The sequence below is a fragment of the Ornithodoros turicata genome, chromosome 10, assembly GCF_037126465.1.
Source record: "Ornithodoros turicata isolate Travis chromosome 10, ASM3712646v1, whole genome shotgun sequence".
NCBI classification, from domain to species: Eukaryota; Metazoa; Arthropoda; class Arachnida; order Ixodida; family Argasidae; genus Ornithodoros; species Ornithodoros turicata.
Genome location: NC_088210.1, coordinates 32,851,792 through 32,874,167, shown reverse-complemented (window position 1 = coordinate 32,874,167; position 22,376 = coordinate 32,851,792). Strand labels below are relative to the sequence as shown.

The following is a 22,376-nucleotide window of genomic DNA, read 5'->3' as shown; positions in this document are numbered from 1 at the left end:
AGCGGCGCCCGCAAGGCAGTCTGGCAACTACGTACCCACGCGCTCGTAAACTTTTCAGTTTCGGTACCAGCGAAGTGACACATTATTTCACAGAAAAAGCATGTTATCTAAGTTATTATCACGTTCTCTTCCCAGGTTTTATACGTCAGCGGTGTGTTCCTCTCATAAAGCAGCTTACAGGGTGCGTATTAGTGTATCACACGCAGTTGGCCTCATCTTGGGGCGATCGCAAAGTGTGGGCTGGGTTTTTTGAACACAAAATTTTCGTGTCTTTTCAGCCGGAAGTCTTAAGAATAGTCGAGAACAAAACAGCTTTCTGCGAATGTCGACGATATCAAAGCACCGACAAAAACAAAAGGTGGAAAGTGGTATGTTGATCATACTTCGAAAAAAATGAAAAAATAAAAACTCGGCGGTATCCGAACACGATCTCCGTGGTGCCTTCACGATACAATATTTACTTCCTCTCATATTTTCTCCCAGCCGGTGACCTGGAAAAGTTTGGGCTACACCTGCGCTGTCGGGGGCGTCATACTAGCCTGGATGATGTACGTGAAGAGGGAAAAACGATTAGGTAACCTCGACTGTCGTTCGATCAATTGCGTTTATCAATCAATCGATGAATCCGCGTTTACGCACGAAATCTCAATTTTTTTTTTTTTTCAGCGATCGAGAAGGAACGAAAACGAGCACTAGGTAAGGCTTCTATTGGAGGCCGCTTTGAACTTGTTGATCACAACAACCAGCCGAAGAAGAGCGAAGACTTCTTTGGGAAATGGCTCCTCATCTACTTTGGATTTACCCACTGCCCAGACATCTGTCCCGACGAGTTGGAGAAGCTGGGCAAGGTTATTGACACCTTAGGTAAATGCGATTGCCCTGAACGACTACATCAGGGACACTTCAGAGTATGAAAGAGAGGCCGACCGCGTCTCTTTGTGTCTATAAAGGGCATATCCCATAACAAGCGAATACACTACGGGTTCTGTCGCTGGTGAAACCAGAGTGTCGAACCGAAACGCTTTCCGATTTGTTTCGTGTTCTACCATAAAGGTTAAGATTGCGGTTCAGCACCGGAGTTCACATATTTGATTCGAGTTCGATTAACCGGTTCAGAGGCTGTAAACGGGTTCAAGGTTTTAATATGCTACAAAATTAGAGGTAGCCACTAAAAATAATACAAGGTCTCCTACTTACGTTTTTTTTTTTATGCATTTATTTCCATTTTTCGTATCCAAGCATCACCACACACCAACCGGTATCCCAAACCAGTATCCAGTTGAGAACCAAGACCAGTTGAGCTCCAAGATGGAGCTCGAAGATCGCTCCATTTAGATATCAGCCGAATCTAGCCGATTTGGGCACATGCTCGGCAACGGTCTCTGGCGACAAGCGACAATTATATCTATCTATCCCTTCCCCCCCACCCCAAAAAAAAGTAACAGTACTCTCAGATGCATTGTGTTGTCTGTTCAGGTGAACAAGATAAGGACTTTCCAATCCAGCCCCTGTTCATAAGCATCGACCCAGAGCGGGACGACGTCAAGGCGGTTGCAGCTTACGTGAAAGGCAAGTGTTGGACTTGCGCCGTTCGTTGCGGATTTTATGCCATGTTGCGAGTACCCACCTTTCAGAGTTCCACCCCAAGATCTTGGGACTCACGGGTTCTATAGAGCAAGTACAGAAAGCGTCCAGGTCGTTCAGGGTGTACTTCAGCGCCGGACCGAGGGACGAGGAGGAAGATTACATTGTAAGCATCACCAGAACCTCGACACGCAAGGAAAATGACATTAAGCGCTTAATGGCTTCACCCTTAATGTCATTTGTGTGGTGCCCCGTGGAGATATGTAACGACGCTTCTCTGAATGCCATTTTTTATGCTTACTGAGTTTGCCACAAATCATTCTCCCATTGTTAGCACACGGTAACAATTTTAGTTTGCATAAAACCACTTTCTGCTGTAAACACAATGCGATTTGAAAAATTTCAGCATAGCTTAACCATCTTTTGACAAAAGAAGTCTCAAATTTTTAGAAATTTTCATCTTGAGGTGGCCGTGCCGCCATATTGCTTGTTTTGGATTCGGCACCGGTTGGCAAATACATTGACTGACCATGTTTTTCAAGTACATTAGAACTGCTCCACATGAAGACCAACTTGATAATTATATTTGAGGATATTACGTGTGTTTTCAACATGTTTAAAGCAGCTTAACTTATATTTTACTTCGTGAGTAGGCTGCATCAATATCATGGCATTTAATGTTACTACAAAGAAACACGTAAATAATGTAATTTGTGGACCCGAATGCAATTAGACGATTATATCATTTTTCATGCAGGTGTGCCTCGGGTACAGACAGGACTGTTATCAGAATTTTATTTTGTAGTTCTATAGTGACCTTGGGAGTGCAATAGCTTTAGTACACACAACTCAATATTTACAATGTCACTACTTCAAAAGTTTGGAAAATGGTTTCATAACCCCCTTTAAATAAATAGGTCACCTTTCATCACCAAGCACGACTTATCGCAGAGTCCATCCAAGAACGTGATTCGAATGACTTGCAGAGTTACAGAATGCTTTTTTTCTGTGCTTCAGGTCGACCACACCGTCATCATGTACCTGGTGGATCCCGACGGCGATTTCGTAGATTACTACGGGCAAAACCGTACGGCCAAACAAATAGCCAACGCCATTCATCTGCAGCACATCAAGTACAAGAAGGCCAAGGGAGATTCGTGGTTCTGAAGTCTTTGCATAGTCACAACATTTCTGTACATAGCAGGCAAATGCACGTTAGTTTGAAAATGTTTGCCTCTGCGTGATTTATCTTTTCTTTCTTTCTTTATTATTCTAAGGCTCTTTTCTATGATACAATACTTACATTAATGGTACATTTGACACACTTCTATTTATGTGCAGTTTACTTTGTAGGCTTCAACTGAAAAAGTAGACAGAGTCCAGCACCTTTTCCAGGTCGAAAGAACCTGGAAAAATGAGAATTTGAAAGAAAAACAAAAAGAAAAATGTCGTAAAAATTTTGCAGACATTTACTGCTCACTAAGGGTTTAAAACTACACTAAAAAATGCACCCTTAAGGCCAGTTTTTCTGCGGTTGGCAAACCCTGAATTTTTTATATTTCTTTGCAACACCGGGTTTCAAGGCAAAAAAACTCTTATTTATAATTTACTGGAGCCCTGTGCACAGGTCGCTCTTGCAATTTTGTATTTTAACGGTATTGACTGACGCGTCACATTGTATCTTTCACAGAAAATACTGTAGGAACGAGTACACGTAGTAGTCTGCTCCAGTTCCATAAACACAAGTCAGTCAGGCAACCTTCACAGTGACTAACTACTCTAACAGGAAGGACAACACTTAACTAAACGGAAAGAGGAAAAGACTCTATACCTTTCTGCGGTATCTGGGTCAAGATCCGATTGAGCTTTATCTTTGCCAGGTCTCCCAGGGAACCATCGCGCGATAACTCACTTAAAAGGAAGAAAAAAAATAAAGATAAAAAAATCAGAAATAAAAACACAACAAGCAAAAGCTCAAATAAATATCTGCGATACCAAAGAGCAACAGTAAAAGTAACAAATGCTGGTTGAGAAAAGTAACTAGACTAATGTTACAGCTTCTTTATACAGCAGGTGCTTTCCTGAAGTGTGATGCATCCATTATACATGGCAAGCAAAATGTAGCCAACAAGTCCATGATTGTTTCCTGCCTTAGCTATCTACTCGAAATGCAATTCATGACTGTAATTTTTTGCTTAGTTACTTAGCAGCTCTGATGGTTATATATTTCTCCCAACCAGAGATCATGCTCAACAGTCGCAGTACACACCTGTCCTTGTAGCCAAATGTTTTGACCAGAAACGCAGACAAGTTCTCCAGGATTGGCTCACTATGCAGGGCTACAAACTGCTCCCTGCATACCTAAAGTTTAAGTAATAAGAATCACTATTCAATTCGATACAATTTTGTACGGCAACTCACACATTCCAAAATTTTAAAAAAGCGTGCCGACCACCTGCGATTTCCACAAAGATATGTGCCATTTGAAATTTAAAAAACTGTTTAAGTAATAGTTATTTGTAGAACGTGAAGAAAAAACAATGTACAAGTTTCCGGCGATGCAGAATCAATTTTTGTTATTTGTTATTTTTGTTTTTGATTATTATTTTTATTTATTATTTAATTTATATTTTTTATTATTTTTTATTTAATTTTATTCATTTATTAATTTGTTATAATTTGTTATTTTTAATAGTTATTTGGTTAAAGTTACTTCTTGCCAATGCAAAAAGAGTATGTTGCGAATCATTTTTTACATTCTTCTTACTAACAATAAAATGCAGGGTAGAGGGAATTTTTTCACAAAAATAGGCATACACATATTGAATTTGATGTATTTCCATACTGCAGGCACAGCGTGGCTCAAATCCATCTCGATAGTGAGCATCTACACTAAGTAACGTGGTTAAATTTTAAACTGCGTAAGAAACATGTGCTGTGTTAAGAACGTGTGTCCAATGTTTCCATGTGTGTAAGAACATGGGCCAACATGTGATTGAGATTGTGAAAGTGTGCTTGCCCCTACACTACATATAGTACACTTCAGGCCCAGCCAGCTTACAAAGAAGGTCACTGCAACCAAAGAACAAACCACTGGCATGTTACCTTCACTAACTATTTATTAACATTGAACAAACTATTTAACATTTAGCAAACTATTAAATAACTATAAACTATTAAGCAATAAAGTAAAATAAATTAAGGGCTTGCCTTGTTCATGATATCCACTGTGTTTGGATGGGTCCAGAAACAGTCATGCACAGACACAAAAGTTATGCCTGCCCTGAAAAAATAAATAAATAAATATATAAAAGAAGAGATCAATGCCACAAATGAAGCAAAGGCACATATGTTAGGTAGGAAAAGTAAAGTATTGTGAAACAATTACTTCTGGCAGTAGAGTGAAGTTAACATCATGTGTGTCGAGTCCAAGGAATGGATGAAGTTTGGAGGAAATGCGTTCTTCTGTTTCATGATGTTTGGCCTCCTGTGCAGAGACAGAGAAACAGAACCCGGGGTTAGGGAATAATACCGTTAAATACTAAAGAACTAAGGGAAGCACCAACACTTCAACACTACTTACTGGTACATTTCAAAGTTTGTGCTGTACGATTGGGGTATTCTGTCACCCTGAAAAAAAAAGAAAGAAAGAAGAACATTGCACAAATTAAAAAAGGGCTTTGTCTCTCACACACACAGAATGAGTGCAGTCAAAAGTTGTCCTCGTTACTTGAATCAAAATAAAAAATCGAGTTAAGTCAGACGTACTAAATGTATAACTAAAGTAGCGAGAGCGCCGCAAGTGTCACTTCAACTTCGTTAAAACTCATTTGGTGCAAAAATTCTGATGCCTGTATTTTTTTTTTCCACTGTTACAAATTTTTTTGGGAGATTAATGGCAAAATTTGGGAAAAGGGGTTCCGACACTTTTGACGTGCCACGGAATTCTCCACCATATCGAGATGCCACTGCACCTTAAAAGTGCTCTCTGCGGAGTTCTCTGAACTGAACTAGAGCTTTAGAGAAGCTTTAGACTGAACTCGAGTGAACTGAAGCTTTAAAAGTGCTCTCTGCAAAGTTACCTGAACTGAAGCTTTAGAAAACAGCGAACTTACAAATGAAATGGGACTCTTGCTTGTGGTTGACCTGTGATAAGGTTGTACAACCGGAAGTCCCAATGGGGTGACCCACTCCACGGGCTGGCCACACACTTGAGAGATGAGCTTTGCACAATGGGTAAACCAGTCCTGTAAGTTCACAGGAGAGAGAGAGCAAAAGAAAAACAAATCTGTACAAAAAACAAGAGCAAATAAACAGACAAGCACAATAGCATACCCCTATGTTTGTCTTACTAGCACAGAGAGCAAACTATAGTACAAAAATGGTGTCTAGGGCAGTGCACATACTGAGAGGAAATAGGGAACCTGAGATGCGGGCAAATGATGTGTGCAGTTCGGAAACACATTTGTAGTGCTGGCGTACAAAGCCACAGCTTTCTGCGGTGAAAAAGTAACGTTTCCGCAAAAGCGGGATTTACGACTCCGTGGGTAAGAGAAAACGAGCAAGTAAACGTTGCGGCATTCTCCCAAGGTTGCTTACTGGCTTGAGCAGCATGCTTTTCCAGCCTTTTATAACAACATTTCAGTGCGTAAAGAAAATTAGATTAAACTCTCTGAGAGTTTCTCTCGGGACGTTCCTGTCATTAAAGCTTCTTCTGTCACAGCACGTTCAGTCGTGTAAATCCGTGTAAAATCCATTCAGCAATGTAAAAGTCAGCAGTATCAGTAGTGTCAGGCATTGCAGTTGCGACTGATCGGGTTTACCCCGCGAAAATGTCGCAGCTCGATCGAAATCCTTACGTAATGCTGTAATACAGTACATCAAACATTCCGCGAAAAATACAGGATTCTGAAGGAAACGGCAGGTTCCGCGAGACAGGGACAATTCCGCGAAAACTCACGGATAAGGCCCCTGGTTTTCTGCTGCTGCAAATTCAAAATTCTGCGGCACAGACTCGAAAATTCTGCAATTTTTCTAATTTGAATTCGAGAACTCGAATATCTGACACCCCTAAAAATAAGGGATTCCATGAAATTCCATGCCAAATGACGGATTCCGCAATGAACTATGGATTCCGTGATATCTCGCGGAAATTGCGGAAATCCCGGGGCCTTACTCACGGAATTGCAGAAAGCTAGGGGCTCTAGTTACGTGCATTCGTACCTGTATCTCGCGTGTGGCAGTGAACATCTCCTGAATGGAGAAGAAGGTCTTCTGCACAAGGTAGTGAGCGGCACTCCAGCAATGTTCCTGAGGGAAGTCTGGGATGTCCTTGAGCTGCTTCATGATCTGAAGGTGTGCTCCGAAACGTGTGACACCGTACACGACCGTCATCACCGTCTGCTTCACCACCTTGCGCTTGATGAAGCCGTCCAGGACCCTGGCAATTTCGAGACCACCAGCTGCATCTTTCGTTCGTTCCCTCTCAACCTAAAAAATTTAAATTTTTTTTTTTTTAAATCTGGAAACAGTTGTTAAGGTGCCTAACATATCTCAGCTAGGTTCAGTTTGTGTGCTCTACGTCGAGGACTTGCACATCATTTTCGCCTCAAGGGCTGGAATTTTGCTGATTTTATTTCCGACCAGATTCAGTGGACATTTTGCGGAGTTTGCATTTTTGCAGAAAGTCTAAGAGTTCCTAATTTCTACTAATTTCTAAGAGTGAGTGAGTGTATTACTCCCACAATGAAGTCTGGCAGTGTTAGCTGTACGTGTTGGGCATTGGCACCGACCACACAACGTGCAAGCAATTTTGATTTGGAACAAATCAATGTGACACGTAAAAACATTGAAATGAGAAAAAAGTAACATGCACTATAAATGTACTATAAAGCGTAACACACACAATACAGTAAAAACATCCATTAAAAAAAATTAAGCGCAACTGTATATTAAAGCACGTTGGACACAGCATGGTAAGTCATCATGAAGAAACTGTGGTTTTCACAAAAACAATTATTTTTTTATAAATTTTACCAATACTTTGATCCTTTGTCTCAACATCTCAAATTGTGGAACCATAACTGCAGCAATGCAGTATGAGAACTGCATACTCATGCATGTACATGATGCAATGAAGGTTCCCATATTAGTGGACAAACTTCGAAACAAAAATAATCGTGCACCTGGTTTTGTGCCCTAAAAGGTGAGCAAAATTTGATTTAAATTAATTTTAAAATTAAATTAAATTAAATTAAATTTAAAGCTGCTCCCTGATTCAATGCCTACCAGAGCTGCAACCCCGCTGTACACATCCTGCGGAAAGTCGCAGGGATGGAGGTTCACTTGCACTGCACCGTCGTGGTCTCGCCCGAGCGCGGCGTAATGCTGCAGTCCGTTGCAGGAGCCATCTTGATGCACGGGGAAATGGCAGACGTAGGCCTCGGGGTTGTCCGACCGCGCAGCATTGGCCACTTCCCTGCAGCAGGCGAGCGTCTGCCAGGGTTTCTCAGAGAGCGTCCACCACCGCTGACCCTAAAGGTATATTTTTAGACTGGAACAATCTAGAGACGGGGGGGCCTCACGTTCATTGGGTTGTCCGCAGAGTCGAGGATCAACGGCATGACCTCGTTGGCAAACTTCAACCTTTCCTCAACCGGGTCCCTGGAAAGGAAATCCACCAACGTTACTACATCACTGTAGAGCCTGAAGTTTTCGAGAAATATTTTCTTCAAAAATTCGGGGGGTAAAAATCGGGTAAATAAACGTGTGGACTAAATTCGTGCGAATTCGGGTGAAAAAACTTCCAGTATGCTGCTAAATTCGGGGAGAAATCGGGCTCAGTTACTCAAACTAACTGCACTGGTTTGGTGCAAACTGTGATGTAACTGCGTTTGCTGCCAAACAAATAAGTCAGTGCATTCCTACAGACATCCCAGTTAGGGTGATTTGCCGGGTAAAAATCTGGTTTTACCCTAAAGAGGCAACCTTCGATTCGGGGAAGAATCGGATTAAACCTTCAAGCTTCAGGCTCTAATCATAATGATTATCACCTCTTCTTCAGTCCTGTAAGGTTGATCAGGTGGATCTTGAGCCAATCGAGGCCGTTCTTGCCCAACGGCTCCCCCTCGGCGAAAAGGAGGATACCACGGACAACGTCGCTACCTGGACAAAAAAAAGAAAAAAGTGGGTAGCCAATCAGTCAATAGAGTAAAGAGGCAATTAAAAGCGGTACAAGTTTCCACATTTACTCGGGTATAAGCCACCCAATTGTTTCATGTGTGGTCCAGTGGATGTCCGACGAATAACCAACATCCCGAAATGGCAGTCGTGGGACAGTTGAAACAAACTTAAGTCATTATGACATAACATTATGAAGGCAATAGAAAGATTATGCGACTTATAACCGAATAAAAATGGGAAGCCCTTTATTGCAAAAGGGCACAAGATCGAAAGACGTTAAAGCTCACCCAGGTGATTGAAGTGGGGCGGACATGGGTACACACGCCCCCTGAAGTCCATGTTGTGTGGGAACCAAAAGGTTCTCTCTTTGAACTGGAATGGCACAAATGCAGATTTAAAACATCCTGAATGTAGAATGAGCACAAAATTGTTCTCTGTATGAGATGCAAGCTAGAGAAATTGGAGTAAAGCTTATGGCACACTTTATATCTACCGCATGGCACAATTCTGCACGCATTAAAAATTATCGAGGAAGGGTTGCCATTGTATCAAATTCTTCTTTTGTGTATGTAAAAAAAAACAAGGGTCAAAGACTGTCCTAAAAAGTGATGGCAGCTTGAATAACAAGTTCCATAACTTGTTCCATGATAGGTTTCCTTTTAAACTTTTGAACATTCAACTTTTCCTTCCTTTTCCGAGGTTGCGGAACTTACGTGGTTTGCAATGGAGAGCTTGTAGAGGGCGTCGCACCAAAGACTGTACATCTCTGCCTTCTTTCGCTTGACTAACATCCTTTCGCGGGCAACCTTTAATTTCTCGGTCTTGCTCATGCCTCTGGACACGCAAATGATGCACATTATTTATGTGCGACGATGCACACGCACGCAAGACACAAAAGAGAGCGAGACGAAAACAACAAGCTGGCCAGGAAGATAAATGCACTTACGGGTGAAACTTTGGTGCTGCGTTACACTCTGAAGGTGGCATAGGGATGTCCAATTCGTTGCTTCCCTTGTTGAGGAAAACTTCTGTGACCAGGTCGAGCATCTGAAACACGTTTATGTTACATACTTACGCACTACGTGTGAAATATATGAAGAATAGTGGAGAACAAGGTAAAAAGCACACAGTGGGGTCGAGTGAAACGAAAGAAAAAGATCTCGTGGTCTACTACCGACACAATCACTACTGACAGATGTCACCAATGTGTCTGTCGCCTGCAATCGTTTTATACCCGCTGAAAGATCTTTCAGCATCTACAGAGCTTATAGGAACTTTATAGGCAGGAGTTCACAATTCATGCCCTGGGTAAGTTACATCTTTAGCACACCCATTGTCAATTCCTATAAACTCTGTAGATGTTGAAAGATCTTTCAGCAGGTATAAAATGATTGTAGGCGACAGACGGCATTCATTGTCAGAGGAGAACACAAGATATCATGTAATGCTGAGCCACAACAGTGCTTTGAATCTGTGAGTTTATAAAATATTTTTTGTTCCAACATTATGCAAGAAAATAAAGTGTTTCCCGTTTCATGCAGCCGTCGACTCCTTGCAGCGTAGAATCGCGGAATTTACAAGTCGGTGCCGGGAATTTTGAATTTGTGCAGCAGAAAACCAGGGACCTTAATTAGAGTACATGTACTCTAATTTGAGTTCAATAGCACTGGAACTGTTATGCTCACTGGCTTGTTGATTTTCCATGGACACATCCCCAAAATGTTGAGTGAATCAAAGGATGGGTAAAGCTGCTCAGGCGGAGTATTCTCGAGGATTGCCTTCTGCTGCTGAGCTGTTTCTGGGAGCCTGACAAATGGTGCTACGTGAAAAAAAAGGATGAAAATCAGATGCTTCAAATGATACGAAAACAGAAATGACAAGAGGAACAAATGCAGTCAGATCTATGTTTATTCAATGCAAGAAATGTGACTGTGGGTTGAAATGTTGAATAATGTGCAATCATAATCGCTTTGGAATCTCATAAATGTGCTCTGCCATTTGTTTTTAATCGGTACTTGCTTTGGTGTCTTGTACGGAACACTCCCTTTTGTAACTGTCTTTACATTTCCGTGCATATTTGCTTTAGCAATGTACATGTCTGTACCAAATTTTCTTTGATTGATATTGATTGATTGATTTTTACTTTGTTATTCATGAAATTTGAACACGGGCATCCAATGAAAATTGGGAGTCACAAAATATGACAGGAAAAAGATGCAGACGACAGCAGATGTCAATGGGTGTGTGCCATAAGCAGAAAGATGGTATTAAAAATGTCACGACCCATTTTGAACACAAATTTATTTTGACAACTCTCCAATGACCAGATGGGACACATATCTGGACATTTTCTAGTTTATATATATACTTTGCTTAGCCCTGATAGTTTTGAATCAGCTTCAGGAGGCCAGGCTTGCTGACAAGGCTTAACATTAATTGCTGCAGTCTGTCAATTCTATGCAGTATAAAACTATACACACTGAACTATATACACAGCAGTACAGAATGCAATACCATCCCTTACTCTGTGTGAGAAGAAAAACTCCGCTCTGCACGCACGACCAAGGTAACGGAGGGCACACCATGGGTACCACTCCAACGTCGAATGACAACTCCTCCAGCAAAGCCCCTCTGTACAGTTTGGCCAACAGGGGATGGGGCTGTGAAAACAAAACACACACAAACCTAAACCAATCAACTTGATCACATAACCAAGCATTTACATTAAAAGATATATAGCATTTTTTAGCTGCACCCGATTTTTAAAGAAAAGCTACGAGAGCAGCATTGATGCTGTTTTTGCATGTGGGTTATCCTGAAATGAGATCCCAAAATCCTGAAATGAGCATGTATGTTGAAATTTTTTGGTTTCGGCTCATTCACATGGCAAAATTTGGTGATGGATATTCCAAATTACGCGCTTATTTAAGGACATTTAAAGAATAGAATGCCTTTGAACGAGGACCATCTCCCATTCTTCCATCTCACTTTTGCTCGAAAGTCTCTAATTAAAGAGTTAATCAATTTAAATTCATATTAATTTCATATTAATGACGCTGTTTAAAACAGAATCACATGCTGTTAGAGATGTGCAACTATTCAAAATTTCGAATATGAACTGAATATCTGATGCGATCTGCAACCTATGCTCAGTATTCGAAATTTTCGAATATTTTTCGAATACATAGCACTGAAGCGCGGTATAGTTACTGCAATTCTGCAAGTGGGCTTCGCCTCATTACATATAAGGATTAGGTGAAGCCCACTTCACGTTAATGCCATTGCTCAACTGGTGTGCGGGCAGCTCCATTCCGTAAGTCGGCTTCACCTCATTGCTCTGGAGCGTTAGGTGAAGCCCGCTTTACATTGTTTACAATATTCTGTCACTAACGTCTACAAATTTTGTGAGTTCATGGTCAACACCATACTCTGGGCACTGCAAGTTCCAGTAAGTGTACTCCCAAATTTGAGAGTTATGTTCTCACGATCTCACAGGATACTCACGATGTAAACATAGAAATGAGGAGATGCACACAAAGCAGGCTGCATGGAGCATGTTCACTAACTCTCAATGCAGTTCATCCCACTAATGCAGTCTACCTTACATAACAGAGAGGGACCCTTTTCTCACGATATGTTATGCTGGGTGAAAAGGCTCACATGTTTGGAGCAGAGCATCATTTTAATGAGCGCAACACCAAAAAATATTTCACCATGAGGTATTTAAAATTATTCGAATTTGGCCTTTTCTGATTATTCGACATCTAACTCGCCATCTAACGAAATTATTTGTATTTGACTCGCAGTGTAAGTGAAATATTTGTAAACTATTCTCAGTGTAAGTGAAACATTTGTAAACTACATATTTGCAGTGTAAGTGAGATATTCGCAAACTATTCGCAAGAGAAATTTTGCCATCCACACAACTCTACATGCCGTGGTGCCCTTCCTGCATGTGTCCCACAGTGCTGGATCTGTCAGAAATTCTCTGAGACAAATATCTCCAGTTTCAGTTTCAGTTTCAGCCTTCATGTTCCACTTGTACTATCAACACAGGACTGTACCTTGATCTCTTCTTTTGTTCGAGGTCCCACCGTTCTGTAGATGTTGTAGAACGCTGGGATCATCTTTCTGCATAACAAGAGAAGGTTAGCGTGCACTCACACTATATAGACACTATTAGGCACTCCACTTTAACGCGCATACTTTGTTGAGGATGAATGCCTCGTGACATTGATGTCGATCTTGGCCTCGTGGATGATGACATCGTAGAGGAAACGTCCAACCTAAGAGGTAAGAGGTGAAATTTTAACCTCTTGCAGAGAGCAAATTCTTCTTGAGCAATAAAAGAGAGAGAGAGACTGATGAAACGTACCCCAAGGAGAGTGTAATACGGCCAGGGGCTGACTTCTCCGTCCTATTTAAAACCGAAGGTACAACCTTCTTTATGTCACTTCATTTACTACAACATGTCTAGGCTTTACAAAAAAAAAGATAAAAAGTATTTGCTTCAAAATAGAAAAGTGTTTCATGAATGCCTGTCATGAAGCTGGGCAGTACCAGGACCACATCCCATCACACTGCCAAGCCCAACTTCATGTTACCCTTTAAGTTAAAGGCAGATGCTGCAACCTATGCGACAGGAGTCATATTCTACCAAAGATAGCCACAGCGCCCTTCAGAACAACGGCTGTCAGCTTATTAGCTGACTTAACAGTTTGACCTTCACATATGGCACTAAATCGTATGCAGAAGACACCTCAGAGAACACATGTTGTGCAGCAGATAAATTGCGATTGCTACTTCCAAACTATCGTCTGCCAACAAACATCAAGCTGGTGATGCAGACGATCGTCTGCCAACAACTAAACAAGAAAAAATGTCCACCTTACCAGTGAAGGGCCTGAGGAATTCAGCTCTTTCAGCGTCTGCCAGTACTCCCGAGGGGTGTACCTGCTCCGCAGCTCAGGTGTGGTGAAGTATTCCAAATACCTCTCGTACAGCGCTGTGATCTGCAACCATTTTCTAGTGAGTGTCATGCCCTCTATAGGAGACCTTTCGCACTAAACACACAGAACAGGTCTGTGACATGAACAAGCTAATGCTCAGCTACTGATACCCGAGTGCCCATTACTTCTGTATTTGTTTTATCAATTAGTCTTTGCAACCAAAAAAAAATTTTCTGCATGTGACCGTCCCATTAAATGATTTGAAATTAGTGAAATTGCACTGTACTGCACGGAAGATGGCTACCTTTTCTGCGATTCCGTTATTCTGTTTGACGGCAGTCATATATCTTGTCATCACTTTGGCTCCTATGCCGTGATGAAGGACGCCGATGGCCGGGCTGAACGTCTCCGAGGACATTGCTAAGGCACGCATTTCCTGTGTTGTACCGAGAAACGCACATCAATACTTAGTAACTAAAGTTTACGTTGCAAACTGTAATATACGTAAAAGTATGCGTACAAAATGTTACGTAACATACATAAAAAACTAAAATATACATAAAAATATACGTTAAGAACTATAAAATATACATAAAATATACGTTAAAAACTGTAAAATATACATACAAAATATAGGTTAAGAACTATAAGATATACATAAAAATATATTAAAAACGGTAAAATATAATATACGTTAAAAACTGTAAAATATACATAAAATATACATTAAAAACTGCGAAATACGTTTTCTCGAAATGCCTTGCACCTACCTGCAGCATGATGTTCACGTAGCAGTCAGGTTCGAGCACATTCAGGTACGGGTAAAGCGACATGCCACGTATCACTGGAAGCATGCGAATCAATCAGCGATACTCAGTACTTATTTTACAAAGAATATATTGATTAATTTAATTACGTAAGTAAGCAACTGTTAACAGGGCAGATCGCTTACTATAAGAATGGCTGAAGAGAGCCTTCATGTTTTGAAGAAAAGATTCTCGCAACTTCACTTTCCAGGCAGCTTCTGTGGCCTCCACTTGCTTTCGCTACACAAGAGGAACATGTATACAACTGAAACCAGTATTGGTCATCAAGTTTGTTTTCTTATACTATGTCTGTCTCATGTTTCTTTATATTATTAAGTATTAAGTATTGCAGATAAATGTCAAAAACTTTCTGTTAACAGTCCAGCTTAAGTCAAAAAGCAGATTTCCTGTTTCAGGTAAAAATTTTGGGAAGAATTTAGGGAATCTAGAAACTGAGAGCCGACCAACAATTACTCAACTAGTGAGGAGACATGATTCTGGAGAATAACTTAGTGAGTTTTGGGGAATGGCAGCTGATTTGACAACAATAAAAGAGACACACATTTAGGGAACAATCTTGTCAGTTTAGGGAGTGACAGTTCATGTGGCAACCGCCAAGCAGATAAAATTTGGCTGAAGAGTTGAGTGAATTTAGGGAATGGCAGTGACTTGACAACAATCAAGGAGATATACATTGGTGGTAATTTAGGGCATTTCAATTACGTGAATTTAGGGAATCACAATTGGTCTGGCGACACACTGATTTAATCTGAAGAAACATGGGCATTTACGAAGTTTGGTCATGCATTAGGTAACAGCAATCCTCCTGATTAGAGTAACGCTTACAAGAAAGATGACTTTCTCTGAAGGGTTAGTTTCCCTTGCCACAGACTTGACCGTCAGTTGTCCTTCAACCTCCCAGGCCAGCTGCTCGGAGGCGCATCTGCGTAGTTCTTCCATGGACATCACCCCTTTCGAATTACTGTAAGCATCGTGCTGGAAAATAAAGTCGAACTTGTCTATAGCGGTGCAGCATGCAGACGGGCGGTTTACGCCAGGTTTACACATAAACACATAGGGTGTGCAGAGATAAAAGCTGCCTTCGATTTGAGACAAAGTGCATAGGGCAGTGCAAAGGAGCGCAAACCATATCCATGGCATGCACTTCCCTCATGCAAAGTACGCTAAGTATCAATTGAATAGAAAAGTGTGGGCCTTATTAGATCAGTTGTCACAGATGTCTGCAAGAGCAAGGACCTGCCAAAATTGATTGATTCATTGATTTTTATTCATTCATTTATTTATTTGTTAAACAAAACTGATTGCCAGTATACACCAGGTCAATGGTGAAACATCACCAACAAGCACCGTAATCTACAGCTACCCTATATACGTTGTCTGCTCAGCGGCGCACAAAATGTTGCATGGACGTCGGAAGACGTTGGACATTTTCATCAACACGTGCTGCACTTGTGGCACTTTTTCCAATAATGTGGTCAAGTGTAATGCAAAAGCTGCACCTCCACTGAATCTACTGTGGGAACTTGCACAGTTTGCACTTGTTCACAAAGTGCAGCCGAATCGAGGACACAAAGTTTGTTGTGTTTCTGCACTTTTTGCAATCTTGACACGCTTTACAATGATCCAATTTTAAGGAAAGACGTGTTTTTTGCTTGTGATTGCAATGGCATTATCTCCTCTTTACGTAGCTAATATGAGCCTAATTTCTACATAAAATGCCTCTTGAAAACAACCTGCCACAGCCTCTCCTGTATGCATTTTCGTGAGGTACTACCACACGAGGCGCAATTAAATTTTTGCTATCTTTTGCTTTGTTTTGAAAGTAATGAGGAATCAGTTGACCACTTTTGACCTAATAATTTTTTACCTAATTCTGTCGTTCAATAAAGATTGAGTTCACGTGTGTCCACTGCAGTCAAGCAAATATGGCGACCGAATATGAAATGTCCATGGCACAGAGAATGTTCGGTGAAATACAGTCCACTCACTGCCTTTTCCTGCTTTTCCAGTCTCTTGAGCAAAGAACAAACGTAGTCTCTCGGGTACTTCATTGGCTCAGGCTCGAACTCTGGTACCGCAACGTGAATGGCCTGGAATGTGCAAGTGAATACTACATAAACACAACACAGGGAGCTTTAGCTATCCCAGAAGAAGAAAGGGAATGACGGAATGAGGTGAGTTGCCCTCAGAGACGCATGGTCACATAAAAAGGGGGTTCGTTAGTCCTTGCTGGAACTGTGTGAAAAAGTTTCCAGGAAGAACATTTACTCAGATAAGTCGCACAGTAACATTTAAGTATATATTTATATAAGTAAGAAGTAAGTGGCGTCGCCATAATATCCCATTCCTGTTGAAGACAGCGCTGCTGTCGAAACGTCGAATACCCCCTCTTAGTTTTTAATAAAGTTCCCCTTTTATTCCTTGTCCTGTAGAAGCACCGTCTCCACTTCTGATCTTTATTGAATACCTTTATATAAGTAAGTATATATTTAAGTATATATTTATATAAGTAAGTATATATTTAAGTTACCATAAACTGACGACGAAGCATACCTCCAAAAGCTTTTCTCGTTGATTGCCGAGGAACCTGCCCTCGGTGACCAGCTGCTCGAGTGTGTAGCCCTACAGTGCAGAGAATAAATCTGTATTCAAGCACAGCCGGATTCAGAAATACTTCAACAGTTCAAGAGTCGCTAAACAGATCATGTAAGGTGACATAACACAACTGCATATTGTTATATAGTATTACGGTACATACTACAATGCCGGACAAAGTGAATCGCCGTCAAAACCTGCCCCGACAACACTCCTTTCCGAGATCATTGGTTCCAAGTAATTAATTCACATTAATTCATTATTAATAATATATTCGAGCAATTAATAGTAATATGAGAAGCGTCCAATCAGCTCTTCGTCGCGCATGTGAACTCTGATGTTTGTATAAGTATGGCCAATGCGAGCTGCTTTTTCATTGTGCCATGAATGTTTAATTTTATTGTACTAATACATTCCTATGTTGTGTGTTTTTTATTGTGTACTGCTGGTAAGGCTTTAGGCTGTTAGTAGACACATATAAATAAATAAATAAACAAGTACTGACCTTGCCCTCAAGTGCTTGAACTAACTTCTCCACTTCTTGCTTTGAAATGGTTGCCTGCCTTGCATGCACTTCCAAGAGGCTCCGATACGTATGCAAGTCTGGCTCAACTTTGTCGTGCTCCATTGTGTGCAGCAGCTCCAGGCATCGAGACAGTTTGCCCTAGTGGAGGAAAGGTCGGTTAAGAATCACCAGTACAAGTTAAAGGACGCTAGTTTTTTAAAAATTCACTACAGACATTTGACAAAACTACGAAATTAACTGCGCAAGAGTATGAAGTTGGGGTAGTTGGTAGTCGAACTGTTTTTGGTACTGCATGGCTTTATGCAGCAGGACGATGAGGACCACGCAATCACTAAAGAGGAACTAGGAAGCATCAACTAGTTTTGGTTTCGCAAGACTTTGGAGGTGGTGGCACTGTTGTAGCAACAGTGTTGCCCAGATCATACCACGTCATCTTCCTTCTCAGAATTAAATATTGCATACCTTTCATGTCACACAGAGAAGCAGTATCATGTAAAAATACAATATGAGACACGCAGAGGTTTTTCTAGCAGTTCCTCTACCTTGAGAGCAAAGCCCCGCATGAGACTGTTGAAGACGTGGATGTCGACGACCGAGATTCCGTTGTTTTGGTGTCTGGACTTGTAGCGATGAAAATGCAAGGCTGAATGGGCTTGATCCAGCTGGAGATAAAACACAGATAAGGGTTATAAGGTTTTATATAATGCTCCCGATAGGCTGCTTTCATGAAGGCACTTTTATCTCCAACTCTGTTACTTTTTTTCAGTAACTTTTAGTCATTTTCAAAGTTCCTTTTTTTCCTCATTATACAAGAAAACATGAGCAACAACTGTCATGAACAGGTGTGCAATTTGGCTAGGAAACCTGGCCTGAGTGCTTTGCAATCATTCCCAGTGCTGAAGTTTGAATTTCTCAAATATAGCAGAAGTGAAGAAGAAGAATGAAGAGAAATGTCAAGAAAGAAAGCAAACAGATGAGATAAGTTACTGGTTTGATCGTGTGTGTTATCTGGTTGGTGCCGAGCCTATTTTCTTGGAATATAGATACATGTTTAGGATGCGTGCAGAACCCATGAAGAAAAGAAAAGAATGAATAAAAAGCGTTACGCGTTTATAACACCAGGTGACCCAATGTGACCTGCTTCATGAGTCGTAGTGCAACTCACACTGGCTCGCTAAATTGGCTCGATCGAAATAATGGAAAAAGTAACTGTAAAAATACTGAGTACATTTTTGGAGGTATCCGTAGCTGTAACTCAGATACTTTTTAAAAGTAACGTTAACTACCCCGTACACCATCTCCCTTTTTCTAGAACAAATCGCTGAAAAAGTCAAGTTGCTATAACTACCGCCACCCAAGCGCAACATAATCACCATGGGCATCAAACGTAGGGGGCGCTGCTATACAGCAGGTCTCATCTCACCAGATTGGCCTGAATGCACGTGTCGACGTACGCCCTCAGCGCCGCCTGCAACTGTGCCGCTTTAGCCATCTTCTCTAGTTCCTCCTTCTTCACCTTGGCGACGGCTTCCATTTGTGACGCCGAGAGCTTCAGCCCCGACTTCTTGGTCTTTCTTTTCTTACTCTGCGCGATGTTCAGGTCAGGAAGCACAACCTTCTCCTCCAGGGCCTCCTGCTTCTCTTCTTCGAGAAGCGCAGCTCCCAAATGCTCAGTGTCCAAGTGGTGCACGGACAGGCCAAACTCAGACGCGAAAGTGTCCCCGAAGCAGAGCAGATCCTCCACTGGCTCGATGCAGGCATCGGGTGTGCCTAAATCGTGGGACGTTTCGTTAGTGTTTTTAGTATTTCGGTTGTAACGAAATCATGACTGATGATTCGCTATTTTTAGCAGTAGGACAACTTGGAGTGCGAGCGTTACCGCATTTTCCCATTCCACTAGTATTATAAAGGTTATAAGATGCTAGTGTTATGCAAGATTAATTGTAATTGTGAGAAATTGAATTTAAAGTACGCCGCAAAAAAACGACCGTGCGCAACGGCGGTCAGGAGCAGAACCAGCCTGCGATCTGCATGGGACCTTGCGCTGACACTACAGGGGACATGCTTGCTGATTGGTCCAGCGAAATGTCTGCTACTCGGCTGTTCGGGGTTCTAAAAAAAAACATTGCTCTGGCTCGGTAATGATTCGGCCCATCCTTCTATCCCCAATTCTTCGGCGGAACTGACAAAACTGGTTTACGGTGGTAAAGGGACAGGGCGCTGACCCCCCACTGACCGGCGAATCAGAACGGGCTCCTCCTGTAACGTCATCGGTGACGTGGCATAATACCTTCTCCCCCTCGTTACACCTGCGGTGGGGAGTTCAGGGTGAACGCGTGGAGCCATATTTATGTGAGTTTTCTTTTTTTTTTTTTCTGAGAAACAACCTGCACACATCAAAACCATTCGCACTATTTGGTAAAATAGCACACACACTTTTATTGGACGCCTTAATCTGAAAATTTTTGGGGCGGCCCTCTGTACTCCTTTAGATCTTACTCCTTAAATCTTAACTCCTCTTAACTCCTAACTCTTAACTCCTTAAATCTTACCTGCTGCCAGTTTCTTAGTTCCTGCGGAGAACCGTTTCGGTTGACTTTTAGACACGTGAAGAAAGTTGTCCGAGGGCGACGGCTGGCAGGACTCATCCGGTCTTTCGCACGTGATCTTGTGAACAAAATCGGTCGATGGGAGTGTGATGACATTGCAGGTTGAAGGGATGGTCAGAATCACTTCATTCTTCTGGTAGTTGCTAGCTGCACCCTGTAGTTGGACTCTGTGGGCCTCTAGCACTGCGAGAGCATACAGTGTGCTGTGCTGTGATGCACTTCATTGACGTATGTGGAACTTATAACATTACTACATAGTGCAAGAAAGATGTAGAGACAAATACGAGACTGTTACTCCACTGGAACGAACTACGAGCGAATGGGGAAAAAAACAGCACAGTGTTTCTGACTGCAAAAAATACATTTGAAAGGCTGCTTGTTAATCCATACACTGGAAGATACGACAGTCAAAATCTGCAAGAAAATTGACAACTGTTTTATTTCCCCTTTCATACAAATTGTGAATGTTAAAAAAAACACGCTAACCTCTTAACAATTCAACCGCAAAGCTTCATATGCACACGGGACTGTTCATTCTCAATTAAGACAGGGCATACAATAAACAATACCGAACAAGCGTTGTCTGCTGTTTCGGCTTGTTGTTTATTGTGTCCTCACTCTTGGTTTAGAGTCAAGTACAACCAACTTTATCCACTGGGTATCCTTAGGCTCGTAACAGTGTGAATTATTAACATATAACGCACATTTTTGTTGTTTCACTGCGAGTAAATATGCCATCTAGAGTTCATATCATGGCAACAGTAATACCACGAAGGCTCAGAAGGATGATGGAGCAAGTAACTGACAATGCATAGGATAGTGTGATCGTTTAGTCGACCTTATTTTACAGGAACAAATCTGGAACTTCACTTTTCTTTTTTTTTTCAGTGTGGGAGCAACAAATAACATCAAACTGTAACCTCTTTCGAAGTGTCCAGCATTACCTTTCATTAGCTGCTTGTACTGGCTGCTCCGTAGCTTTCCAACCTTCGTCCTTCGCTCTTGAATCTTGTAAGATGGCTCCACAATAGTGGAATATCGCGAAGCCGGTTGGCATTGCCCTGCATTTCGATGAAGATAGTCGAATTACGATCGTGAGCCGACACACGCGCATGAAAGCGTATACGTAGTCGGTATTTCTTCTCTGAAACGTTTTACGAAACGATATCATATTTCGTACAATGTTACGCGCATTGACGTTATGTTTCAATCTCTCTTAAAGTCTAAATCTCGTGATGTGAAAAAGCTGACAACGTTAAGGAAGGTCACTTTTTTGCATACCTAACGAGAGCGCCGGGATTGACCTCCGCGCGAGAAGCGAACAGCCTTCGCTACCAAAGGACCTGTCAGGACACGTGGAAGATAGCAGAAGCCTTTTAAGAGCAAGGATGTCCTCACGGGTGTGGTTACATCTTCGCAGAGCCGAGTTATACATATCACCACATGTGCTGAATGAACTATTCCGTGTTTCGAAATCACATCACATTTCCCATCACATGGAGGACGCCATGTTTGTGAGAAGAGACAATGCCACTCGCGATGGGAATCCTTATTTTCCATCTTGACTTGCGCTGTCTTGCTGTTTGATAAATCTTGCTAAAGACGTTGTATTGTTTCATCAGATCGTTTCTTTTTTATTTTGTAGAAATATAGACGCAGAATATTTTCTGCTCCAGACGCAACCGAAATGCAGACGACTCAAATGATGCAACGTGGTGCTGTACGCGGTACTGAGCAGCCAGCACATCTCAATGAAATCTGAATTTCGAGATTGTTTTTGTACTCTCTTTTTCAGTCGGACACAGCTGGCGTACACCAAATCAGCGATGCCCCAAGCTGGTTTCAGATCGTTCCCAGCTATCATTCTCTTTCCCATCCAGGCACAAAGAAAATAAACACACAGTGATGTGCCCAAATAACACAAATGTTGTGAAGGTGATGAGAAGTTTATTGAGTTCCCAGGTGCCACGCAGGTTGCTTTCATACCAATGACCCTGCACTAGAAGTGTCCTCATCTCTGGAGGTGACGTCGATTAGTGTGACGCGCCGTAGCCAGTCAGGTGCGATCAGGTTTCATTTCGCACAGAAAATTCGCACGCTACGT

At 41.7% G+C, this 22,376-nt stretch overlaps 2 protein-coding genes across 3 annotated transcripts; one reads left to right on the top strand and one right to left on the bottom strand.

Moving 5' to 3' along the window:
• Positions 1-9: 9 nt before the first annotated feature.
• On the top strand, positions 10-2,815 carry LOC135369960 (protein SCO1 homolog, mitochondrial-like). The gene is made up of 7 exons (XM_064603573.1): positions 10-181; positions 279-368; positions 484-574; positions 667-864; positions 1,477-1,569; positions 1,635-1,750; positions 2,602-2,815. The coding sequence occupies exons 1-7, from the start codon at positions 101-103 to the stop codon at positions 2,749-2,751; spliced, it is 819 nt and encodes a 272-aa protein (XP_064459643.1). The 5' UTR covers positions 10-100; the 3' UTR covers positions 2,752-2,815.
• Positions 2,403-21,814, bottom strand: LOC135369957 (DNA-directed RNA polymerase, mitochondrial-like). Of its 2 annotated transcripts, XR_010415167.1 has the most exons (33): positions 21,554-21,814; positions 21,217-21,333; positions 20,216-20,455; positions 19,087-19,433; positions 18,206-18,325; positions 17,643-17,801; positions 17,096-17,164; positions 16,531-16,632; positions 15,368-15,517; positions 14,668-14,761; positions 14,486-14,559; positions 14,020-14,151; positions 13,659-13,778; positions 13,142-13,183; positions 12,973-13,052; positions 12,831-12,897; positions 11,291-11,426; positions 10,452-10,585; positions 9,713-9,813; positions 9,480-9,600; positions 9,054-9,138; positions 8,637-8,748; positions 8,169-8,247; positions 7,873-8,118; positions 6,808-7,074; positions 5,700-5,831; positions 5,168-5,214; positions 4,973-5,071; positions 4,795-4,867; positions 3,854-3,945; positions 3,416-3,495; positions 2,888-2,990; positions 2,403-2,775 (listed from the first exon to the last, which is right to left on the bottom strand). XR_010415167.1 is itself a non-coding variant. In XM_064603567.1 (32 exons), the coding sequence occupies exons 1-32, from the start codon at positions 21,705-21,707 to the stop codon at positions 2,941-2,943; spliced, it is 3,921 nt and encodes a 1,306-aa protein (XP_064459637.1). In that variant the 5' UTR covers positions 21,708-21,814; the 3' UTR covers positions 2,804-2,940. The 2 variants fall into 2 exon arrangements, 1 of the variants encoding a protein (XP_064459637.1); XM_064603567.1 differs by lacking the exon at positions 2,403-2,775 and having other exon boundaries at positions 2,804-2,990.
• Positions 21,815-22,376: the final 562 nt, after the last annotated feature.